The sequence below is a fragment of the Neoarius graeffei genome, chromosome 5, assembly GCF_027579695.1.
Source record: "Neoarius graeffei isolate fNeoGra1 chromosome 5, fNeoGra1.pri, whole genome shotgun sequence".
NCBI lineage: Eukaryota > Metazoa > Chordata > Actinopteri > Siluriformes > Ariidae > Neoarius > Neoarius graeffei.
In genome coordinates, this window is record NC_083573.1 from 42956925 (window position 1) to 42978426 (window position 21502).

Consider the following 21502-nt stretch of genomic DNA (forward strand, 5'->3'; position numbering starts at 1 on the left):
GCCAGAGTTCTTCGGGGGGGGGCAACGTGAGGAAAAATAAACCAGAATAAGTTACTATTGCGGACATTTAGCGAACTTCAGCTAGCCTTTACCAGAGACAAAATGGATCGATTTTTAGTACCTAAAGCTACAGTGAGTGAGGAGACAGAGTCTGGGCCAAGCAAAAAAAGAAGGAAGTATGACCACGATTATTTAAAGTTTGGATCTTCATGGACTGGATCTGAAGATGCTCCACTGCCACAGTGTGTTGTCTGCCAAGAGGTGCTAGCTAACGATGCTATGAGATGTTTAAAATGTGTAAAACAAGATGTTTTTAAAAAAAAGCACAGATGTTTAAAATGTGTAAAAAAGATGTTTTAAAAAGCACAAATGTTAAAAGTGTGTAAAAAAGAGGTTTTAAAAAAAGCACAGATGTTTAAAATGTGTAAAAAAAAAGAGGTTTTAAAAAAGCACAGATGTTTAAAATGTGTAAAAAAGATGTTTTAAAAAGCACAAATGTTAAAAGTGTGTAAAAAAGAGGTTTTAAAAAAGCACAGATGTTTAAAATGTGTAAAAAAAGATGTTTTAAAAAGCACACGTTTAAAATGTGTAAAAAAGATCTTTTAAAAAGCACAAATGTTTTAAAATGTGTAAAACAAGATGTTTTTAAAAAGCACAAATGTTTAAAATGTGTAAAAAAAAGATGTTTTAAAAAAGCACAAATGTTTAAAATGTGTAAAAAAAAGATATTTTAAAAAAGCACAGATGTTTAAAATGTGTAAAAAAGATCTTTTAAAAAGCACAAATGTTTTAAAATGTGTAAAAAAAGATGTTTTAAAAAAGCACAAATGTTTAAAATGTGTAAAAAAAAAGATATTTAAAAAAAGCACAGATGTTTAAAATGTGTAAAAAAGATGTTTTAAAAAGCACAAATGTCTAAAATGTGCAAAAAAGAGGTTTTAAAAAAGCACAGATGTTTAAACTGTGTAAAAAAAGATGTTTTAAAAAGCACAAATGTTAATGTGTAAAACAAGATGTTTTAAAAAAGCACAGATGTTTAAAATGTGTAAAAAAAAAAGATGTATTAAAAAAGCACAGACGTTTAAACTGTGTAAAAAAAGATGTTTTAAAAAGCACAAATGTTAATGTGTAAAACAAGATGTTTTAAAAAAGCACAGATGTTTAAAATGTGTAAAAAAAAAAAGATGTATTAAAAAAGCACAGACGTTTAAAATGTGTAAAACAAGATGTTTTAAAAAAGCACAAATGTTAAAAATGTGTAAAAAAAGAGGTTTTAAAAAAGCACAGATGTTTAAAATGTGTAAAAAAAAAAGATGCATTAAAAAAGCACAGACGTTTAAAATGTGTAAAACAAGATGTTTTAAAAAAAGCACAGATGTTTAAAATGTGTAAAAAAAGATGTATTAAAAAAGCACAGATGTTTAAAATGTGTAAAACAAGATGTTTTAAAAAAGCACAGATGTTTAAAATGTGTAAAACAAGATGTTTTAAAAAAGCACAGATGTTTAAAATGTGTAAAAAAAGATGTATTAAAAAAGCACAGATGTTTAAAATGTGTAAAACAAGATGTTTTAAAAAAGCACAGATGTTTAAAATGTGTAAAACAAGATGTTTTAAAAAAGCACAGATGTTTAAAATGTGTAAAACAAGATGTTTTAAAAAAGCACAGATGTTTAAAATGTGTAAAAAAAAAAAGATGCATTAAAAAAGCACAGATGTTTAAAATGTGTAAAACAAGATGTTTTTAAAAAAGCACAGATGTTTAAAATGTGTAAAAAAAAGATGTATTAAAAAAGCACAGATGTTTAAAATGTGTAAAACAAGATGTTTTAAAAAGGCACAGATGTTTAAAATGTGTAAAACAAGATGTTTTAAAAAGCACAAATGTTAAAAACGTGTAAAACAAGATGTTTTTAAAAAGCACAGATGTTTAAAATGTGTAAAAGAAAAAAAAATAATGTGTACAACAACCATTTTTTTTTTAAATACGAATGGAACATTAAGTATAGCAACAACAAAAACTGTAAGGGGCCCTGACTCTCCCACACTTTGAAAACCCCTGGTTTACACACATCCCAACCTGCAGAAACTCCCCCGGCATGACTTTTGGGGTGTCACGACACCTCCCTGAAATGAGTTTCTGCAGGTTGGGGTGTCTGCATGTTATGATATGACTCGTGATTTTTGTTCCTCTTTCTCCATGCACACACACACACACACGTATCACCCTTCTTACAAAACTGGGGCCAATGAACTGTATCCATCTCTGGTTATTGGCCTGCTTACGCTGCACATGCCTCTCTTTTTAAATCCTCTAATATCGACTCCCCACTGTTCAAATCAGTATTAGAATTTGAGGACACCACACAGTTTTGTTTCACTCATTTATAAAGCACGGTGAAAATGGAACAGTTCATGGGTGCATGGAAATTAACTGCAAGCAAGAACTTTGATGATTACATGAAGGCTGTAGGTAAGTTTTATTGCACATGAGGGTTTTTTGGTTTTTTATTGCTGCATACTAAATAATGAAGATGGCGGCGCGTACACACGCAGCGGCTCCTCTCCGTCCCGACAGAACGCTGTTTTCGTGTTTTAAAACAGTATCTGTTCGCCTTTGTCGCGTCCATGAGTCTTAAGGCGCACACACTCCCGCGAGTTTCTGCTCGACATCCGCAGAACTATATTCACGGATATAAATCCAGCGGACGCGGAAGTGCTATGCGGCTACGGTTTGCTCCGGAGGCCTGCTCAAGCACCGACCCCCACTCCTGCATCCAGCCCGCAGTGGAAGCGCCACAGGCGGGGACATGCGGAAGCAGAAGAGGGGCAAGCGCGGAGGTATCCGGGCTAGGCTAGCGGCTAGCCCTCACCGGCCGGGTATCCCTACCATCTAGCCCAGGAGTAATAGGGTTATACCCGGAACAAATTAGTAACAAGCTGAATTTTTCAGAATGCCTTTAGGAATAACATACTAAAAGTCCCCGGAAATCCCGCTTGTGCTCTCTGAGAAATTCAAGATGGCGTCCAAAATGGCCGCCAAATGGAGATCTGCCCATATCTCAGGCCCAAAACAAAATATTAATGCAATTAAAAGGTCAGAATATATGTTTTGTAGGGTAGGAGAGTAAATTCCAACATGTGTGTATTAATTACATTGTGTATTAACATTATATAATAACAATGTACGGGAGGCACGGTGGTGTAGTGGTTAGCGCTGTCGCCTCACAGCAAGAAGGTCCTGGGTTCGAGCCCCGGGGCCGGCGAGGGCCTTTCTGTGCGGAGTTTGCATGTTCTCCCCGTGTCCGCGTGGGTTTCCTCCGGGTGCTCCGGTTTCCCCCACAGTCCAAAGGCATGCAGGTTAGGTTAACTGGTGACTCTAAATTGACCGTAGGTGTGAATGTGAGTGTGAATGGTTGTCTGTGTCTATGTGTCAGCCCTGTGATGACCTGGCGACTTGTCCAGGGTGTACCCCGCCTTTCGCCCGTAATCAGCTGGGATAGGCTCCAGCTTGCCTGCGACCCTGTAGAACAGGATAAAGCGGCTAGAGATAATGAGATGAATTACAGTGTACACATTATTATAACAGTAACAATGACTGTTATGACAAAATAATCGTTATGGTATCATGAAGATATCTCATGTGTTTTTGAAATGGCTTCAGTTCTTAATGTTTAGGACTAATAATTACAGACTTATAATTGTAAATCTATACATGTGCTATTTAATGTACACTACCGATTATAGAGTGTGGATCCATTGGTTACTCGTTCACTCCATATCATCCTATTCTGTTCACAAAACAACAAACACAATTACTAGGGGTTGGAGCACTTATTTTCATTAATATTAATTAAAGTAAATTGGTGGTGTAAAATGAAAAATGGCATGTTAAAAGGTCATGCTGAGTTCAGTCATTTTTAAAAGGTCATGCTGAGTTTAGTCATTTTTTGTCCGAACACACTGGCATTGCTAGTAGTAAAGACTGGCAGACCTTTTTGTCATGAAAGTCGCCGGAATGTTGAAGAAGTGTACTGAAACAGCTTGCCATTGTAGTTTTAGAAGATAGAGTTCTCAAATTTAATTTCCCTTTAATATTTTATCAAAGCTTAAAGATGCACTAAATATTAAGGAAATTGATGTCTAATTGTTGTCTTACATTATGTTCATGTATGTAGGTAGCCTACTAAGCTAATCTGTCAATCATGTCAACCATCAAACTCCATGTAATTTACACATTAATGACCTTGTAATCTTGGTTAATTTTAATTTTAACAGTGTGACAATGGTGAATTTGCATTGCTTGTATGAGAGAACATATAATTTAACATTTTTAATTGCATTTATATTATGTTTTATCCCTGAGATATTGAAAAATCTCCAATCGGCGGCCATTTTGGACGCCATCTTGAATTTCTCAGAGAGCACAAGGTGGATTCCCGGGGACTTTTAGTATGTTATTCCTAAGGGTATTCTGAACATATTGTGAAAAATTCAGCTTGTTACTAATTTGTTCCGGGTTGGACTCCATTTTGAGCTAATGCTCTTGGGCTAATCATTCTGGCCAATAAGCTGGATTATGTCCGCCTACTCCTGTCATCTTCTAAGTCTGTGAGCGAGTGTTGTGTCCTTGTGTTTGTGGAAACATGGCTTAACGACAGCGTCCCGGACTGTGCCATTCAGCTAGCCCGGCTAACATGCTACCAGTGTAGGGTGATCAGATTTCCCTAGTCTGAAACCGGGACACTTTTGCGCGCGACCATGCTCGCGCACGCACGGCTTTTTTTTTTTTTTTTTTAACGTAAACGTGACACTCAGAGAGGTGCTCTTATCATTTTGTTGAAGCTCACATTTATCAACATCTCACATGAAATAAAACAAACAGGCATTTTGTTATCTAGTAGCATGGTGGTATACAGATCAGTTAAATTATGGTCAGACAACAGATTTTGTAATGGCTGAGAATAGGCCAGGCTATGTCCATAGGCCAAATTTAAACTGATTTATTCCACCTGTTTGTGAGAACACCAAGAAGAATGCATATGCACATGTAGGCTATATCTCTAAAATTGTATGCACTATAGCATGAACTTAAAAAGTAGATATGTGACCTCAACATAGCCTAGGTCAGAATCAACCTTACTAACCATTCCCCACAACTGAATGAATAAAGCAAGAAGATGTGTACAAAAGTGAACACTTTAATGGAAGCTGCAACAAGCTGTTCAACACAGCAATATGGCCAAACTGTCAGAATGGTATGTTAAACAGAAACAAAAAAAGAGACAAGTGATTTGAGAATATATACTACCTACGGAAGCCGAGAGAGGCCCTTCATATAATCCTTTTTTTTATTCACCTTGTTATCCCGAGATAACGACATAATTAATTCAGGATCTCGAGAAAACAACACAACTAATTCGAGATCTCGAGAAAACAAAACCGTTATTTCGAGATCTCGAGAAAAAAAACAATTATTCCGTGATCTCAAGAAAACAGCTGAGAAATGGTTCATTCAGGTGCGCCAAGAGACTTGTGATATGCTGACTTTGGGGCTATTTCTCATTTTGTATAGATGCAACTTTGGTCATTAGAATGTCTGGAATAATCGATCACCTAATAAGGCAATATTTTGATCAGGGGTTGACACAGGGAGAGATTGCATTAAGTCTTTGAAATTATCCCTTATTAAAAATTAGTCCACGGCACCTCCGCAGAAGACTGGCCCAGCTTCGTCTCTACCGATGGAGATACAGTGATCCAGCTGAGATCATGAAATAATTGCTTTGTTTTCTCGAGATCTTGAATTAATTATGTCGTTATCTCGGGATAACAAGGTGAATAAAAAAAAAAAGATTATATGAAGGGCCTCTTGCGGCTTCCGTAAATATACACTCAAACAAAACAGCAGTAAAGGAGGAGAGGGGCGACAGCCCAAGGAAAGCCCCCACAGGAGCGCACATCATTTGCAGCATAGGCTACCCAACTCGGTGCAAGAACAAAGCACTTACAGTGTGTGCAGTAGGCTTCGTGCGCATCGTTCTGCACCTCTCGGAGGAAGGGGTAGGTGCCCTGTAAATCTTTGGAAAAGGTACATTTTCTTTTCGGCATAATTGCTGCGGCATTACTGCTGCTAGCTGCTAGACAAAGAACATTCGTGCCAGTTAATGTTTATTTTATTGTTGCATGGCAACACGTTCTGTTGTCTGGAATAATGTGGCTAAATAAACACCCATGCCACAGGGCCAGGGGGCAGTAACCAGGAAAGTTTGCGATTCCTGTCAATTCATCAAAATAGTAAATGCAGACATTTCTCCGCTAATGATTCCCACGCTGCTCAGTCGCGAGTGGCGAAAACCGGGACATATCTGTGTCCCGACAGACTTTTGTCGGGACTCGGGACACACAACCCCAAATCAGGACTCTCCCGGTAAAACCGGGATGTCTGGTCGCCCTATTCATGAATATTGATTTGTTTAAGTATACACTACCGTTCAAAAGTTTGGGGTCAGTTTGAAATGTCCTTATTTTTGAAAGAAAAGCACTGTTCTTTTCAATGAAGATCACTTTAAACTAATCAGAAATCCACTCTATACATTGCTAATGTGGTAAATGACTATTCTAGCTGCAAATGTCTGGTTTTTGGTGCAATATCTCCATAGGTGTATAGAGGCCCATTTCCAGCAACTCTCACTCCAGTGTTCTAATGGTACAATGTGTTTGCTCATTGCCTCAGAAGGCTAATGGATGATTAGAAAACCCTTGTACAATCATGTTAGCACAGCTGAAAACAGTTGAGCTCTTTAGAGAAGCTATAAAACTGACCTTCCTTTGAGCAGATTGAGTTTCTGGAGCATCACATTTGTGGGGTCGATTAAATGCTCAAAATGGCCAGAAAAATGGCTTGACTATATTTTCTATTCATTTTACAACTTATGGTGGGAAATAAAAGTGTGACTTTTCATGGAAAACACAAAATTGTCTGGGTGACCCCAAACTTTTGAACGGTAGTGTATATGAAAGAACGAAGTCAGAATGTAAAGTGTTTTGAACAACTTTATTAACTTCATTTACACATATACTAATAAAATTCAATCCAAACCATTCTTGTCTACTGATAATCAAATCTCACAACTGTAGTCACAATTTGCATTCTATTAGTCCATAAATGTGTTGAAATGCTCGGTACAAACTCGCAGCAAGAAATGGTCAATTTAGACTTCCCGGAAACTGACCGGGGGAAAAAATCGGTCTGCGTATGCGCATGGTAAATTTATACCAGCGTACAATCAGACCGTGACACCTGTCAGACAGAGCGCTAGTCGAGTTTGATTTGATTTATTCAATATAAAAATGATCTTGTACATAATATAAAAATACAAGTACAAAACACATTAAAATATTGGGATAACACAAAGTGTAAAACACTTATTTCCATTGTGGTCCCTAAAAAAAAACCCGTATAAAACTAACAATGTCGCAAAACAACATAATATAAACTTAACAATATAAACTTAGCTAATAAACAGTTAACAAGTTATATAAAATATGAGAAAAAATAAATACGACAATTCACAAGAAAAAACAAACGGAGGTATACAATCGAATAAAAACACTAGATTCCTGATTGCTAAGATTTTGGAATAAAAATTGTCTGACTAAACGTTTAAACCGAGACTTGCTGGTAGCACCTTGAATATGACTAGGTAATTCATTCCATAACAAAATACTAGAATAACTAAATGAAGATTTACCATGAGACCTAACAACTGGTACTTGGAAGGACATGGCACTAGATCTTGTACTGATAGAGTGGCGGTTACGTGTTGGTTCAAAAGAATTGAGAGGGAGAATTTGGAGCATTACCATTAACAATATTGTAAACTAAATTTTATTTTAACTGATTAACACGTAACTCAACCGGTAACATACCAACTAGTCCAAATTCATGAGCGCCAATATGTGTTCTAGCCGGTGCATTTAAAAGATATCGAATAATTTTATTCTGAGTACACTGTAACCGTGTTTTATATTTCTTGGTTAGACCAGTGTACCAGGATGTGCTGGCACAGTCAAAATGACATTGGATCAGTGCTGATACAAGCAATTTCTTGGTTTTCAAGTCGACATTCCTTGCTTGTCTATATAGGAATTTCAGTTTGGCATTTGACTTACTGATGACATTTTCAGCCATGCCTTTTCCAGATAATGATTGATCAAGTTTGGCACCAAGGTATTTCACCTCTGTTTGACTATTCAATGTATTTCCAGCACATTGCACCTGAATAGTATTACATTTACGAAGTTTAAATTTAGATCCAAAAAGTATAGACTCCGTCTTTTCTAGGTGTAATGACATCTTATTATCGATCAGCCATTCTCTGATCGATTCAAGCTCCGAGGAGAGAGATCTCTCTATACCCTCAGGACTATTGCCCGACACTATAAGGGCAGTGTTGTCCGCATATAAGAGAATCTTACAGCGGACAGACTATGGAATGTCATTCATATATATATATAATATAAGGTATAGTAGGGGGCCTAAAATAGACCCCTGTGGTACACTACATGTTGTTATGGTTGCGAAATTTGAGATCGTACCACTAATCTCAACCGATTGTTTTCGCCTTGTCAAATAGGATCGGAACCAATCTATAGCTGATGCATGACATCCTAGGGCTCCAAGTTTCTGTAAGAGGGTCCTATGGTCTACCGTATTAAAAGCTTTTTGAAGATCTAAAAGGACCATGCCTATATAGTAGGACGCTTCTTTGCTTTGCTCCTGCTTTGCTCCTGCTTGATCTTTATTTTACTTTACTTTCTCACTTAACTTCCACTATTTCTTCATTTTATTTTTCACCTTTACAAGATAAGTTAGCTTTTAAAACAAAATGCCAGGTGGCAAAAAATCCAGGAGATCCTGCAGAAAATGCACAGAACTAGAACAGAGGATTTTTATCCTGGAATCAAAGATTGATGCCCTGCCAAAGACAGACGAACTAAGAGCAATATCTCACGAAAGGAGTACAGAAACAGTGGCTGAGAATGCAGAGATTGCACCCCGACAGGCCGATGGCATTGCAGATCGAGTGGATGAATACATCGATCTAACAGGGCAAAATGTGAGTACAGAAAACTGGCACATGATGGGTGGCAGGCCCAAAAATAAAAACAGAGTAATTACCTCAACACCAGTTCGTTCTGATACTATGCACCCCATGCTCCACAGCCATGCTATTAGAAATAGAGCTAGGTCTACAAACTACAATAGGATTTACAATCCTATGGAAAATCCACAGCCCATAAGGCTTCAGAACAAATTTGAATGCCTCAGGGATGTGGAAGTGGAATTTTCAGGCAGACAAGCACATCATAGAAAGAGATCGCACCACAACCGAAGAGCTGTGGGAAGAGGCAAAAAGCAGCTCGTAACACCACCTGATCCCACAACTCTTGTTCTTGGTGATTCCACTGTAAGACATTTAAAAGGACATGGGATGATTATTTGCTGCCTTCCAAATGCATCCATCTCTGACACCAAAGACAGCATTTTGAAACTCATGTCCGAGCATAAAACTATCAAACATATTGTTGTGCATGTGGGAGCAAATGATGTTTTCAGAGAACAGCTGTTTGTCCAAGATGACTTCAGAAAACTTTTTTCTGATCTCTATAAGACTAGAATACAATCTTTTATCAGTGGCCCACTCCCTGCAAGGGGAAGCTTTTGCATTTACTCGACTCTTCAGTCTTAACACCTGGCTTGGAAAAACTTGTTTTTCATTTGGTGTGAACTTCATAGATAATTTTAACCTTTTCTGGAATCGCAGAGAATTCTTCAAGCCAAATAGCACTGAACTCAGCCAGATTGGGACCAAAGTTTTAGCTGATCCCTACAGCCTCTCTCTCCAGCATGCATTCTTTTCTCAGCCAACATTGAGCAGAACTGCTGATAAGTGCTCACAGACTGACCCAGTTACAGATATCAACAATACCTCTGCAAAGTCAAAACAACCACCCATGCAAGCACAGCATAGATGCTTCAACAAGGGGACACAGCCATCTGGGGCAGACTGCCAAGGACATCAACAATCACATGGAGAATGTGAGCATGTTGTTAACAATGGGCGGCCACAGATATCTGCATTGCCCATCCAGATTGAGGACCTGACCAAAGACAATCATGCCAAGGCTGCATCATCCACATCTCGACCCCATGCAAGTATCACAGAGACTGTCAGGGAGACAGTCACCACAGAGACAGTCATGGAGACACTCACAAAGACCTCACCAAAGTCCCAATCTCAGTCTCGCTCTTCTGACTTTGTTGTACCATCTCCGTCTCCCCTCTGCATGGATTTCCCTAAAAGTATGCAGATTGTGTTTGCAAATAAGATAATTAATTACAAATGACTCGTTTGAAAGTGATCTAACATTTAGAAGAGCTAGCTTTACAGAAAGTCTAGAAGTAATATCTGCTTGGGCACTCTGATGTTGTTTTGAAACAGGAAGGAGACTAGACTGGTTTACCCCCTGGGTTAAATATGCTCTATGTTTTCTATTTCTTATCAACACAGGAATAGAGAATGGCATAGGCATACTGGGCCCCAGCTTGTTTTCAAAACTACACCCAATGCAGGGACCCACAGCACATCATACAAGACTCTCTGTATGTTCCATGAGGTTGGGAGGGGGAAGGATTGGAGATGTCATGTATTTTTTAGATGGTGAAAAAGATTGGTAGCCAGCTGAAAGTCCTGGGCGAACACAATTCAGTCTGTTGGTTGATTTTTGATGAACTGGGTACACTGCTTGTCGTGAATGATTTGGGCTGGAAAAAGAGAGTGCAGCCATTGGCAGCAGTCTCTGCATACTTTTAGGGAAATCCATGCAGGGGGGAGACGGAGATGGTACAACAAAGTCAGAAGAGCGAGACTGAGATTGGGACTTTGGTGAGGTCTTTGTGAGTGTCTCCATGACTGTCTCTGTGGTGACTGTCTCCCTGACAGTCTCTGTGATACTTGCATGGGGTCGAGATGTGGATGATGCAGCCTTGGGATGATTGTCTTTGGTCAGGTCCTCAATCTGGACGGAATCGTATGATGGAGAATGTGAACATGCGATTCCATGTGGTTGTTGATGTCCTTGGCAGTCTGCCCCAGATGGTTCTTGGCAGTCTGCCCCAGATGGCTGTGTGTCCTTGGTGAAGACTTGCATGGATGATTGTTTTGACTTTGCAGAGGTATTGTTGATATTTGTAACTGGGTCAGTCTGCGATATCTTATCAGCTGTTTTGCTCAATGTTGGCTGAGAGAAAAATGCATGTTGGAGAGCGAGGCTGTAGTGATCTGCTAAAACTTTTGGTCCCAATCCGGCTGAGTTCAGTGCTATTTGGCTTGAAGAATTCTCTGCGATTCCAGAAACCAGCAGGCTCAAGGACCGTTTCTTTCACCAGGCGGTCAGGAGGCTCAACTCCCCTCCCTGTTCTGCCCCCCCTTCAGCATCTGACATGTCACCCTCACAGTCCCCCGTTCCCCCCCCCCAACACACACATGCGCACGCGCTCTCAACATTCATTAACATACTGAACTCAGGGGCTGCACATTTCAGTTTACCTCGCTCATTTGCTCTATTCTGCACTACGTCACCTTAACAGCCATTAGTTTATTGTTTATACTGCTTATTTCATGTTTACCTGCTATACCTCAAGTGCCCTTGACTGTTTATTTGCTCCAATATTTGTGTGTGTGTTTTTAGTTTTATATTGTTTATTTCAATTATTCTATTTTTATTTATTGCATTGCCTGTTTGCACCGTGGGTCAGAGAGGACTGAAATTTCATCTGTGCTGTATGTTGAGCATGTATAGCATATTTGACAATAAAGTTGACTTGACTAAATTAAATGTAGATGCAAGTTTAGCCCATTTTCCACTATCATCAAATATCTAAGTAAGTGTGCACTTGTTTGCATTTCCAAAGTTATTTTTTGCTTTCAGTAGTGTAGGTCTGCTACTGCACCGGGTCCCTTCCTGATTCTCTTTACCTCCACTATAATGATGATATTAATTAATCATCTTTGGATTTGTAGGTATTAGTACAGCATCCAGGACAATTGCTAATTTGGCCAAGCCAATTCTGTTATTCAGCATCGATGATCAGGGGCTCATATCCATGAAAACTACAACCACATTCAAGACAGTGGAAATAAAATTCCGGTTGGATGAGGAATTTGACGAGCTCACCGCAGATGGCAGGCAGGCAAAGGTAGATTTGAGAAACTTGAAGACTTGTAAAAACTGCAGGTTTTACTGTATATTCTTTTAATATGCATCTTGTTTCAGACTGTTGTGAGACTGGTGGATGGTAAACTCATTCAAACACAGACCTGGAATGGCAAGAGCACAACACTTGAAAGAGAAGTTCAGGATGGGAAGCTGATACTTGTGAGTTGGCCTGATTGCTTAATTTGAGGTTAAAACTCCTTTTTCTTTCACATGCCCGTTTACCAAATGTTGCAAAGGAATGCAGAAGTGTGTGTGTGTGTGTGTGTGTGTGTGTGTGTGTGTGTGTGTCTTTAGAAATGCATCATGGATGACGTGGTGTGTATAAGGACCTATGAGAGAGATGAGTGACCCACGTGTACAGACCTGCTGAAAAGATAATAGCTGGTTCCAAAATGGTTCCATAATCCAAACAGCTTCTACACACCATGCCAAGTACTCAATGCCCAGGAGGCAACCAAGTGGATTTCAGCACAATAGCCAGCTACACTTTCAATAGCTTGTGGCTTTAAAAAAAAAAAAAAATTGTGAAATAACACTGGGATCACTGTTTTAAAAGACCAAACAAGATGTCAATAAAATTGAATAAAATATGCATGATGTTTGATTTTACACACACACACACACACACACACACACACACACACACACACACACACACACACACACAGAGCAATTACTAATTTGTAATAAGCTACAGATAAAAAGCTTGTTCATCGCTCAGCAAGCCCTGCCCATTATCAACAGGGCAAATAACATGAGAGAGGGTTAACACTACTCCAGATCCACGGATCTGGAGAAGGCATTCGACCGTGTCCCCCGTAGTATTCTGTGGGGGGTGCTTCGGGAGTATGGGGTTCGGGGCTCTTTGCTAAGGGCTGTCCGGTCCCTGTACGAACGGAGCAGGAGTCTGGTTCGCATTGCCGGCAGTAAGTCAGACCTGTTCCCAGTGCATGTTGGACTCCGGCAGGGCTGCCCTTTGTCACCGGTTCTGTTCATAATTTTTATGGACAGAATTTCTAGGCGCAGCCAGGGGCCAGAAGGAATCCTGTTTGGGAACCACAGGATTTCATCTCTGCTTTTTGCGGATGATGTTGTCCTGTTGGCTTCTTCAAACCAGGACCTTCAGCATGCACTGGGGCGGTTTGCAGTCGAGTGTGAAGCGGCTGGGATGAGAATCAGCACCTCCAAGTCCGAGGCCATGGTTCTCGACCGGAAAAGGGTGGCTTGCCCTCTCCAGGTTGGTGGAGAAGTTCTGCCTCAAGTGGAGGAGTTTAAGTATCTCGGGATCTTGTTCACGAGTGAGGGAAGGATGGAGCGTGAGATCGACAGGCGGATCGGTGCAGCCTCCGCAGTGATGCGGTCGCTTTACCGGTCCGTTGTGGTGAAGAAGGAGCTGAGCCAAAAGGCGAAGCTCTCAATTTACCGGTCGATCTACGTTCCGACTCTCACCTATGGTCATGAGCTTTGGGTAATGACCGAAAGGACAAGATCGCGGATACAAGCGGCCGAAATGAGTTTCCTTCGCAGGGTGGCTGGGCGCTCCCTTAGAGATAGGGTGAGAAGCACAGTCACTCGGGAGGAGCTCGGAGTAGAGCCGCTGCTGCTCCACATCGAGAGGAATCAGCTGAGGTGGCTCGGGCATCTTTTTCGGATGCCTCCTGGACGCCTCCCTGGGGAGGTGTTCCAGGCATGTCCCCCCGGGAGGAGGCCCCGGGGAAGACCCAGGACACGCTGGAGGGACTATGTCTCTCGGCTGGCCTGGGAACGCCTCGGTGTTCTTCCCGAGGAGCTGGCCGAGGTGTCTGGGGAAAGGGAAGTTTGGGCTTCCCTGCTTAGACTGCTGCCTCCGCGACCCGGTCCCGGATAAAGCGGAAGAAGACGAGACGAGAGACGAGGGTTAACACTAGCTAGTTCATCGATCAGCAAGCCCTGCTATCAACAGAGCAATGAACATAGCGTGTTACTTCCTTCTCTGGGTGGAGTCTTGCTAAATGATGACTGAAGTTTGAGGTTGTACCCGTCGTCTCCTCAGTAGTTCTTCTACATATGGAACACATAGCAGTGCATTTTTTTCCCATGGCACGAGAAGTCTGTATAAGCAAAGCAGACAATCCTAAGGGCGTTCTCTCCAGGCATTTTAGTGCCATTAACATTAGTTTGTTCCTGAACATGACGTATGAACAGATGAATGTGCATTTCCTTGCACAAAATTAGTATAAAAACTAATGTAGATATAAATATCTTTTTGCCAAATTATGGCATGTTACAAAAAAAAAGAAAAAATCAGAGTCTTCGTCTCCAATTTACGAGTCCGAATGCAGTTAATGCACGAGTCTGAGTCCAAGTCATCAGTGCTCAAGTCCAAGTCAAGTCACATGTCCTTAAAATTAGGGCACGAGTCAGACTTGAGTACTACAAGCCTGGCCCACCTACAGATGAACATTCTGTTTAAAATCTTGTGAAATGTCTGCTGAAATCTGATTGCAGCCATGTTTCTCAATAGCCTAGTTATCATTACAAATCCATTTACAGATTGGCAGAACCCAGCTTAGTGTGTTTCTACAAATTTTCATTTTAATCCTGCAAAACAATTCAAAGACTGTAAAAATCAGCAAGTTGAACAGTGTGTGTGTGTGTGTTGTAGGTAACACAGTCCGTCTAAGAACTACAACAGCCCCTTTAAGAAACTACTGGCCCTTTTCCACTACCCTTTTTCAGCTCACTTCAGCTCGCTTCAGCCCGACACGGCTCGCGTTTCGACTACCAAAAACCAGCACGACTCAGCTCGCTTCAGCCCTGCTTAGCCCCTAAAACTCGCACGGTTTTGGAGTAGGGCTGAAGCGAGCCAAAGCGAGCCGAGTGAGGTTGGGGGCGTGAGCAGACATTTCCCTGTGCACTGATTGGTGAGGAGGAGTGTCCTCACATGCCCACACACGCCCCGCGAGCACGCTGGGGTCTGTAAACACCGTAAACCCGGAAGAAGGAGAATTATGAAGCCTTATGTGCCTCGCCTCATCTATACGCTCTTGCCAGTATCTGTTGGCGTTGTCGGTGACAACAAGCCACAGCACCAAGACCAGCAACACTAACGACTCCATGTCCTCCATGTTTATTGTTTATTATCCGGGTCGTGAGACTACTGCTTAAAAGCTCACTGATGTCACTGTTTGCGCTGCTTAACGACATCACGTGACGTCCACCCACTTTCGCTAAGTCCACCCAATGTGTCCACCCACTTCCATCCAGCACGGTTCAGCGCGGTTGTAGTCGAAATGCAACTCCAATAGCCTCACTCAGCTCGACTCAGCACGGCACGGCTCAGCCCGACTCAGCCGCGTTTGTAGTGGAAAAGCGGCATACATTTCCCATCAGCCAACTTCCACGTTGACCTACGTCACGCGTGGGCGGGATCACCTACGTCACATCCTCCAGGAAGCCATAAGTAACCGGAAACTTCCAGCTCTTTCTCTTTTGGTTCTAGGACTTGGATCCGGGGGCGGCACGGTGGTGTAGTGGTTAGCGCTGTCGCCTCACAGCAAGAAGGTCCTGGGTTCGAGCCCCGGGGCCGGCGAGGGCCTTTCTGTGTGGAGTTTGCATGTTCTCCCCGTGTCCGCGTGGGTTTCCTCCGGGTGCTCCGGTTTCCCCCACAGTCCAAAGACATGCAGGTTAGGTTAACTGGTGACTCTAAATTGACCGTAGGTGTGAATGTGAGTGTGAATGGTTGTCTGTGTCTATGTGTCAGCCCTGTGATGACCTGGCGACTTGTCCAGGGTGTACCCCGCCTTTCGCCCGTAGTCAGCTGGGATAGGCTCCAGCTTGCCTGCGACCCTGTAGAAGGATAAAGCGGCTAGAGATAATGAGATGAGATGAGACTTGGATCCGTAGGCATAAAGAGACACTATCTCCTCGGCTCTGTGAACCACGCGGTAACAGACAAAGGAGACATCTGCTCTCAGAGCATCCACGATTTTGCACGATTTCCTTGTTTACCACTGGCCACGGTGGAAATCCAGAATCGCGCGATCTAACTCAGATGAGTTACAACCGGTTTTTATTCGAATTATAGTAACGTTAAAAGACTGCCGCCCAAAGCAGTTAATTAAAGTTAGAAGCGACCGGATTTCCATCTAACTAAAAGCGCTGTGCACATTATTTGATCAGAGACTTCTCCACGAACTACGAAGCGTTCGGACCAAGAATTCTCTGCGTTTCCACGGAATCAACTCACGTGCTCCTGTGGACTCCAAAAGTCTCGGAACATCTCTTCATAATTTTGTGTAGAGGCAAGATACTAAGTAAGACTGGCAATTTTTGGGCATAAAACTAGTCTTAGGAATTAGCTTTATGAAGCAGTGTAAATTTAAACTCAGGAACGGTTTAATTGTGTACACTGTAAACAGGGCAGGGGTCTTCAATCCTATCCACAAAGGGCCAGTGGGGCTGCAGGCTTTCATTCCAACCAAGCAGGAGCTACACCTGATTTCACTTGTTTAATCATTTCACCCTCGTCTCCAGTCAACAATCAAGTGAGCCTCCAATTTGGCTGTAATGAAAGCCTGCAGCTACACCGGCCCTTTGCGGATAGGATTGAAGACCCCTGACTTAGGGTGTTGAATTGATGATTGTTCTATTTTGTTTTGATCTCTCAGTTGTGTTTAATAGATCCTTCCTAACACTCTTAATTTCATTCTTACACATATTTTGACCTCATCAAGATTTCGGTGGATTTAGTAGTGTTATAAGCTAGTGGAGTTAGCTATCCAGGCTAGTCTTTGTTTAGGCCACAGGCCTCACAAACACACCTTAGCTAGCATTCCTTTGTCTTAGCTAGCAACACAAGGCTAATCTTTGTCTCCACATGTGGCCAACACATCTTAGCTAGCAACCAAAGCTAACTCCTTTGTTCTCCTCAAATCCCACGTGGTGACCCCCACACCTCAGATAACACAAACACACACACACACATACCTCAGATAAGATTCCAATCACTCTCACACACACATAACACACACACTGTATATAATGTATTCAACTGCTATTATTCAATTTTTATCTTTGTTATAATAAATTCAATTAATTGTTAAGCTGTGTCAGTGTTGCTTCTATATTCTTTGAAGTACCCAATCTCAAAGAATTCCAAGGTGCATATGAGTTATGTAATACGGTAAGTGATCATAATAATTTGGAATATACCATAAGTTAGCTGTTTGATAATTTATTATTAAGCACCAAAATTAATGGTATTATTTAATGAGACTGATTTAATGATATTGATCACTTAATTACCAATTGCACCCACAGTGTGTAAAGGGCACACGAGGGCAGTGCTGTGTTAATGTTTAAAAGCAATCCCAAATACACCTTAATTTCAATGAACGCACTGCATACATGTCAACCTTTGGTCAATCAAACCTGTATAACCAACCTCCAAAATCCGTATAAGATGCAAATTAAAATAATTTACCTAAAATTTGAATGATAATTAACAATGATATATCCAAGTTACTTTTTATTCAATATTAATAACAATAAACCTTCAGAATGAATACAAAACTCCAATGTTCGACAAAAACATAAAGTGTCACTCTAATGTTCTGAATTGTACTCCATGACAGCTTTTTTTAGCACTCCGCACCAATACCTCACTAGGCTGCATGTCACAGCAAGTGTCTGTGTTGATCTTGCCGGAGTGCCCATTCAGAATCTTTTCAGTCACTAGTGAAAGTCGCTCAGGTGGAAATACACGTTTCAAACAAAATGTTACTTCCCGGTTGGTGGGATTCTCGCAATGCGGTGTGCGCATGATCAAAAGTGGAACGAAGTCTCGCTACCACAAAACGCGTGATTTCATAAGACTCTTTACTGGCTGTCAGTGCTTTCTGTGGTGTACAGTACATTTGTAAATGTTATGCGCTCTTTTATCATCGTGGGAATTGATTATAGCTCTAAATAAATATTGAAGTTTTTTTTAAAGAATCCATATAACTTTATTTGTACTCCCGTATACTACGTTTATTGAATCAAATCCGTATAAAATACGGACATTCCGTATAGGTTGACATGTATGGCACTGCCAAGAAAAAAACAGAACAAAACAGAAAGCTACAGTATTGCTGTACTGTAAAGACTCTTTCCAGTGTAAAAACAGGACAGTTTATAACAGTCTTCTCAGAGTTAAAGTATATTTGCAGTCAAGTGTACATTTAGATGGTATTAGGGTGTTGAGTGAATTAGGATGTGTATGGTGTAGGTATCATGCCGCCATTTTGTCTCTAAGAACTACAACTCCCAGTCCTCTTCCGCGTGACCTATGTCACGCGTGGGCGGGATCATCTACGTCAGTCCGCCATGCGCGCATAAGTCCAGGCGGAAGCTCCGCTCATGGTCTCTCGTGTCCGGATTCCAAGGAATCTAGACGCACAAAAGAGATGCTCTCAAACCCGAAAACACTTCCTTCTTGCAAGATTCACCATCCAGCGCATTCTGTGCTTAACCACTGGCCAAGGTAAAAGCCCAGAATAGCATGATCTTTAAACTCAACCTGAGTTACAACCGGTTTATTCGTATTAGAAGTGACGTCACGACTGCAGCTCAAACGCAGTTTTAATTTGTAATTAGGAGCGACCAGAATTCCTCCTGATTTAAAGTTCTGTGCACATTAATCAGAGACTTTCCTTTCATCACGAACGACGCGTCGGATCAAGAGAAGTTTTCTGTCCACGGAATCGACTCACGGAATCGACTCACGTGCTTCATGAACAGCGAAGCTCTGCAACGGCGAACATCTTCTCAGAACTTTGCTAGAGGCAAGATATTGAGTAAAATATATTTGGGCATAATAATTGAGCTAGTTTTAGGAAGTTGCTTTATTGAAAGTGTGAATTTAAACCCAGGTTTATTCATTACACTATTAGACACGCAGCGTGTCGAATTGAATTGTTCTGTTTGTTTAATCTCATTTGTTTTAATAGGCTGTGCATGTCTCTCTCTCTTTCTCTTATTCTTCTTACTAACATAATTCTCTTAACACACATTTTGATCTTATTAAGAGTTCAGGAGTTTGGTAATGTTATGAGTGTGGAATCCTTTTGTTACTTAGAAACACGTGCTCAACAGGCCTGACCAGGCCTGATACACTTTAGATAGCTTCCCTTTTGTCTTAGCTTAGCAACACGAAGCTAATCTGGGCCTACCTCGTGCTCAAACACATTTTGGTTAGCTATACAGAACTAGCCTTTTGTCTAAACACATGGTCAAGCCCCTCCTCCACACTCAACATACCAAGACATCAGATAAGAACATTCCAAATTTTATAGCTCCCTCATACACACACCTTGGCTCAGGCCTAGGGGCCTAACGCACACACCACACATACACACACACACACACACACACACACACACACATATATATATATATATATATATATATATATATATATATATATATATATGGGCGGCACGGTGGTGTAGTGGTTAGCACTGTCGCCTCACAGCAAGAAGGTCCTGGGTTCGAGCCCCGGGGCCGGCGAGGGCCTTTCTGTGTGGAGTTTGCATGTTCTCCCCGTGTCCGCGTGGGTTTCCTCCGGGTGCTCCGGTTTCCCCCACAGTCCAAAGACATGCAGGTTAGGTTAACTGGTGACTCTAAATTGACCGTAGGTGTGAATGTGAGTGTGAATGGTTGTCTGTGTCTATGTGTCAGCCCTGTGATGACCTGGCGACTTGTCCAGGGTGTACCCCGCCTTTCGCCCGTAGTCAGCTGGGATAGGCTCCAGCTTGCCTGCGACCCTGTAGAAGGATAAAGCGGCTAGAGATAATGAGATGAGATATATATATATATATATATATATATATATACACACACCTCACTGCTTGTATATATTGATTATTATTTTTATCTTTGTATAATAAATTCATTTATTATCAAAGCTGTGTGTATTCATCTTGTTGGTGTGAACAATATCCGAAGTCCCCAATCGCAAAGAATTCAAAAAGGTGCAGATTTATGTAATATAGTAAGTGATCAATAATAATTTGGAAATATACCATTATCTAGCTGTTTGGTAATTTATCCAGGATTAATGGTATGATTCACTAAATGATTCATTGAACGATTCACTAAACGATTCACTGAATGAGACTGATTCTATGGTATGATTCAATTCAAATGAGTCAAAGTAAACAATTCAATGGGATTGATTCATTTTAATTATTAACCTTCAAATTTAATGAGACTGATTTAATGATATTGATCACTTAATTTCAATAATTAACTGATTGCATCTACAGTAATTGGCGCCCCGTGTGAGGAGATTGGTTTGTTGACTTCTGGAATATTGTTCAACGACAAAAACTATCAGTTGATTCAGCAACTGCTAAGATATTCTCAGGTGTGTTAAAACGGTTAACAGTAGCGTGATAACCATATCACAAATACTCATAACCTATTCTTAATTTAGGATGAGAGAGCATTTCCAAACCAATAAACCTTAATTAATTACATAGTTAATGTTAATTAATAATGATTAATTAATAATTAACTCATTGATTAATTATCTAGTATCCAGCCTAAATAAAATGGCATCCCCTCGTGTCTCAAAAATTGAAGACAACGTTCAAGACGTGTCTCTCCTTGAGGTCATCGCAGACCTCATTCACTGCTCTGCCTCCGAAAAGGCAAACATTAAGTACACGAGTGAGAGTGAATGCCAAAACAACTTAGATAACTCAAACAAACATATGAGAGATCCAAAAGGAACAACTTTTAATGTCCAAGCGGCACTAGGTAAGCTATTCCTATCATACTTCCAAAATGCTGATTCAGAAATCAGACGCCTTCGCGGAGAGGTTGAAAGGCTGACCACCAGCAATGCCGAGCTGACAGCCGATAATAATGATTTACATAGGGAGCGTGAGCTCTTGAAGACCTCCCTTGATGATTGCACCGAACGGCTAGAGAAAGCCAAAATGGTTGCTAAGAGGGCTGCCCAGGAGCAGACCCCCCCAAGAGCAGTGCGAGGGCCATGAAAGACCCCCAACAAGGCGCCAAAGCTCAGAGCGGGAAGAGGCATCCAAACCGGACACCGTAAATGATCTGGTCGAGGACCAGACACCCTGCCAAACTCCATCAACTCGCTACTTGACTCCGTCGTTTAGCCAAGATGGAGCCATCCTGCGCTCATCCAGAGCCCAGGACCCTAGCACACCCAGGTCAGTGT

The 21502-nt window shown here is 41.1% G+C and overlaps 1 protein-coding gene across 1 annotated transcript; it reads left to right on the forward strand.

Moving 5' to 3' along the window:
- The first annotated feature begins 2217 nt into the window (after positions 1 to 2217).
- LOC132886732 (fatty acid-binding protein, liver-like) lies at positions 2218 to 12877 on the forward strand. The gene is made up of 4 exons (XM_060921741.1): positions 2218 to 2473; positions 12090 to 12265; positions 12343 to 12444; positions 12580 to 12877. The coding sequence occupies exons 1-4, from the start codon at positions 2404 to 2406 to the stop codon at positions 12631 to 12633; spliced, it is 402 nt and encodes a 133-aa protein (XP_060777724.1). The 5' UTR covers positions 2218 to 2403; the 3' UTR covers positions 12634 to 12877.
- Positions 12878 to 21502: the final 8625 nt, after the last annotated feature.

What these genes read in the sequence shown, in the direction of transcription:
- LOC132886732 (XM_060921741.1), top strand. Translation starts at nt 2,404, where the DNA reads ATGGAACAGTTCATGGGTGCATGGAAATTAACTGCAAGCAAGAACTTT. An exon ending in CAGATGGCAGGCAGGCAAAG is followed by an intron (nt 12,266 to 12,342) that starts GTAGATTTGAGA and finishes ATCTTGTTTCAG; the next exon opens with ACTGTTGTGAGACTGGTGGA. An exon ending in AGGATGGGAAGCTGATACTT is followed by an intron (nt 12,445 to 12,579) that starts GTGAGTTGGCCT and finishes GTGTGTCTTTAG; the next exon opens with AAATGCATCATGGATGACGT.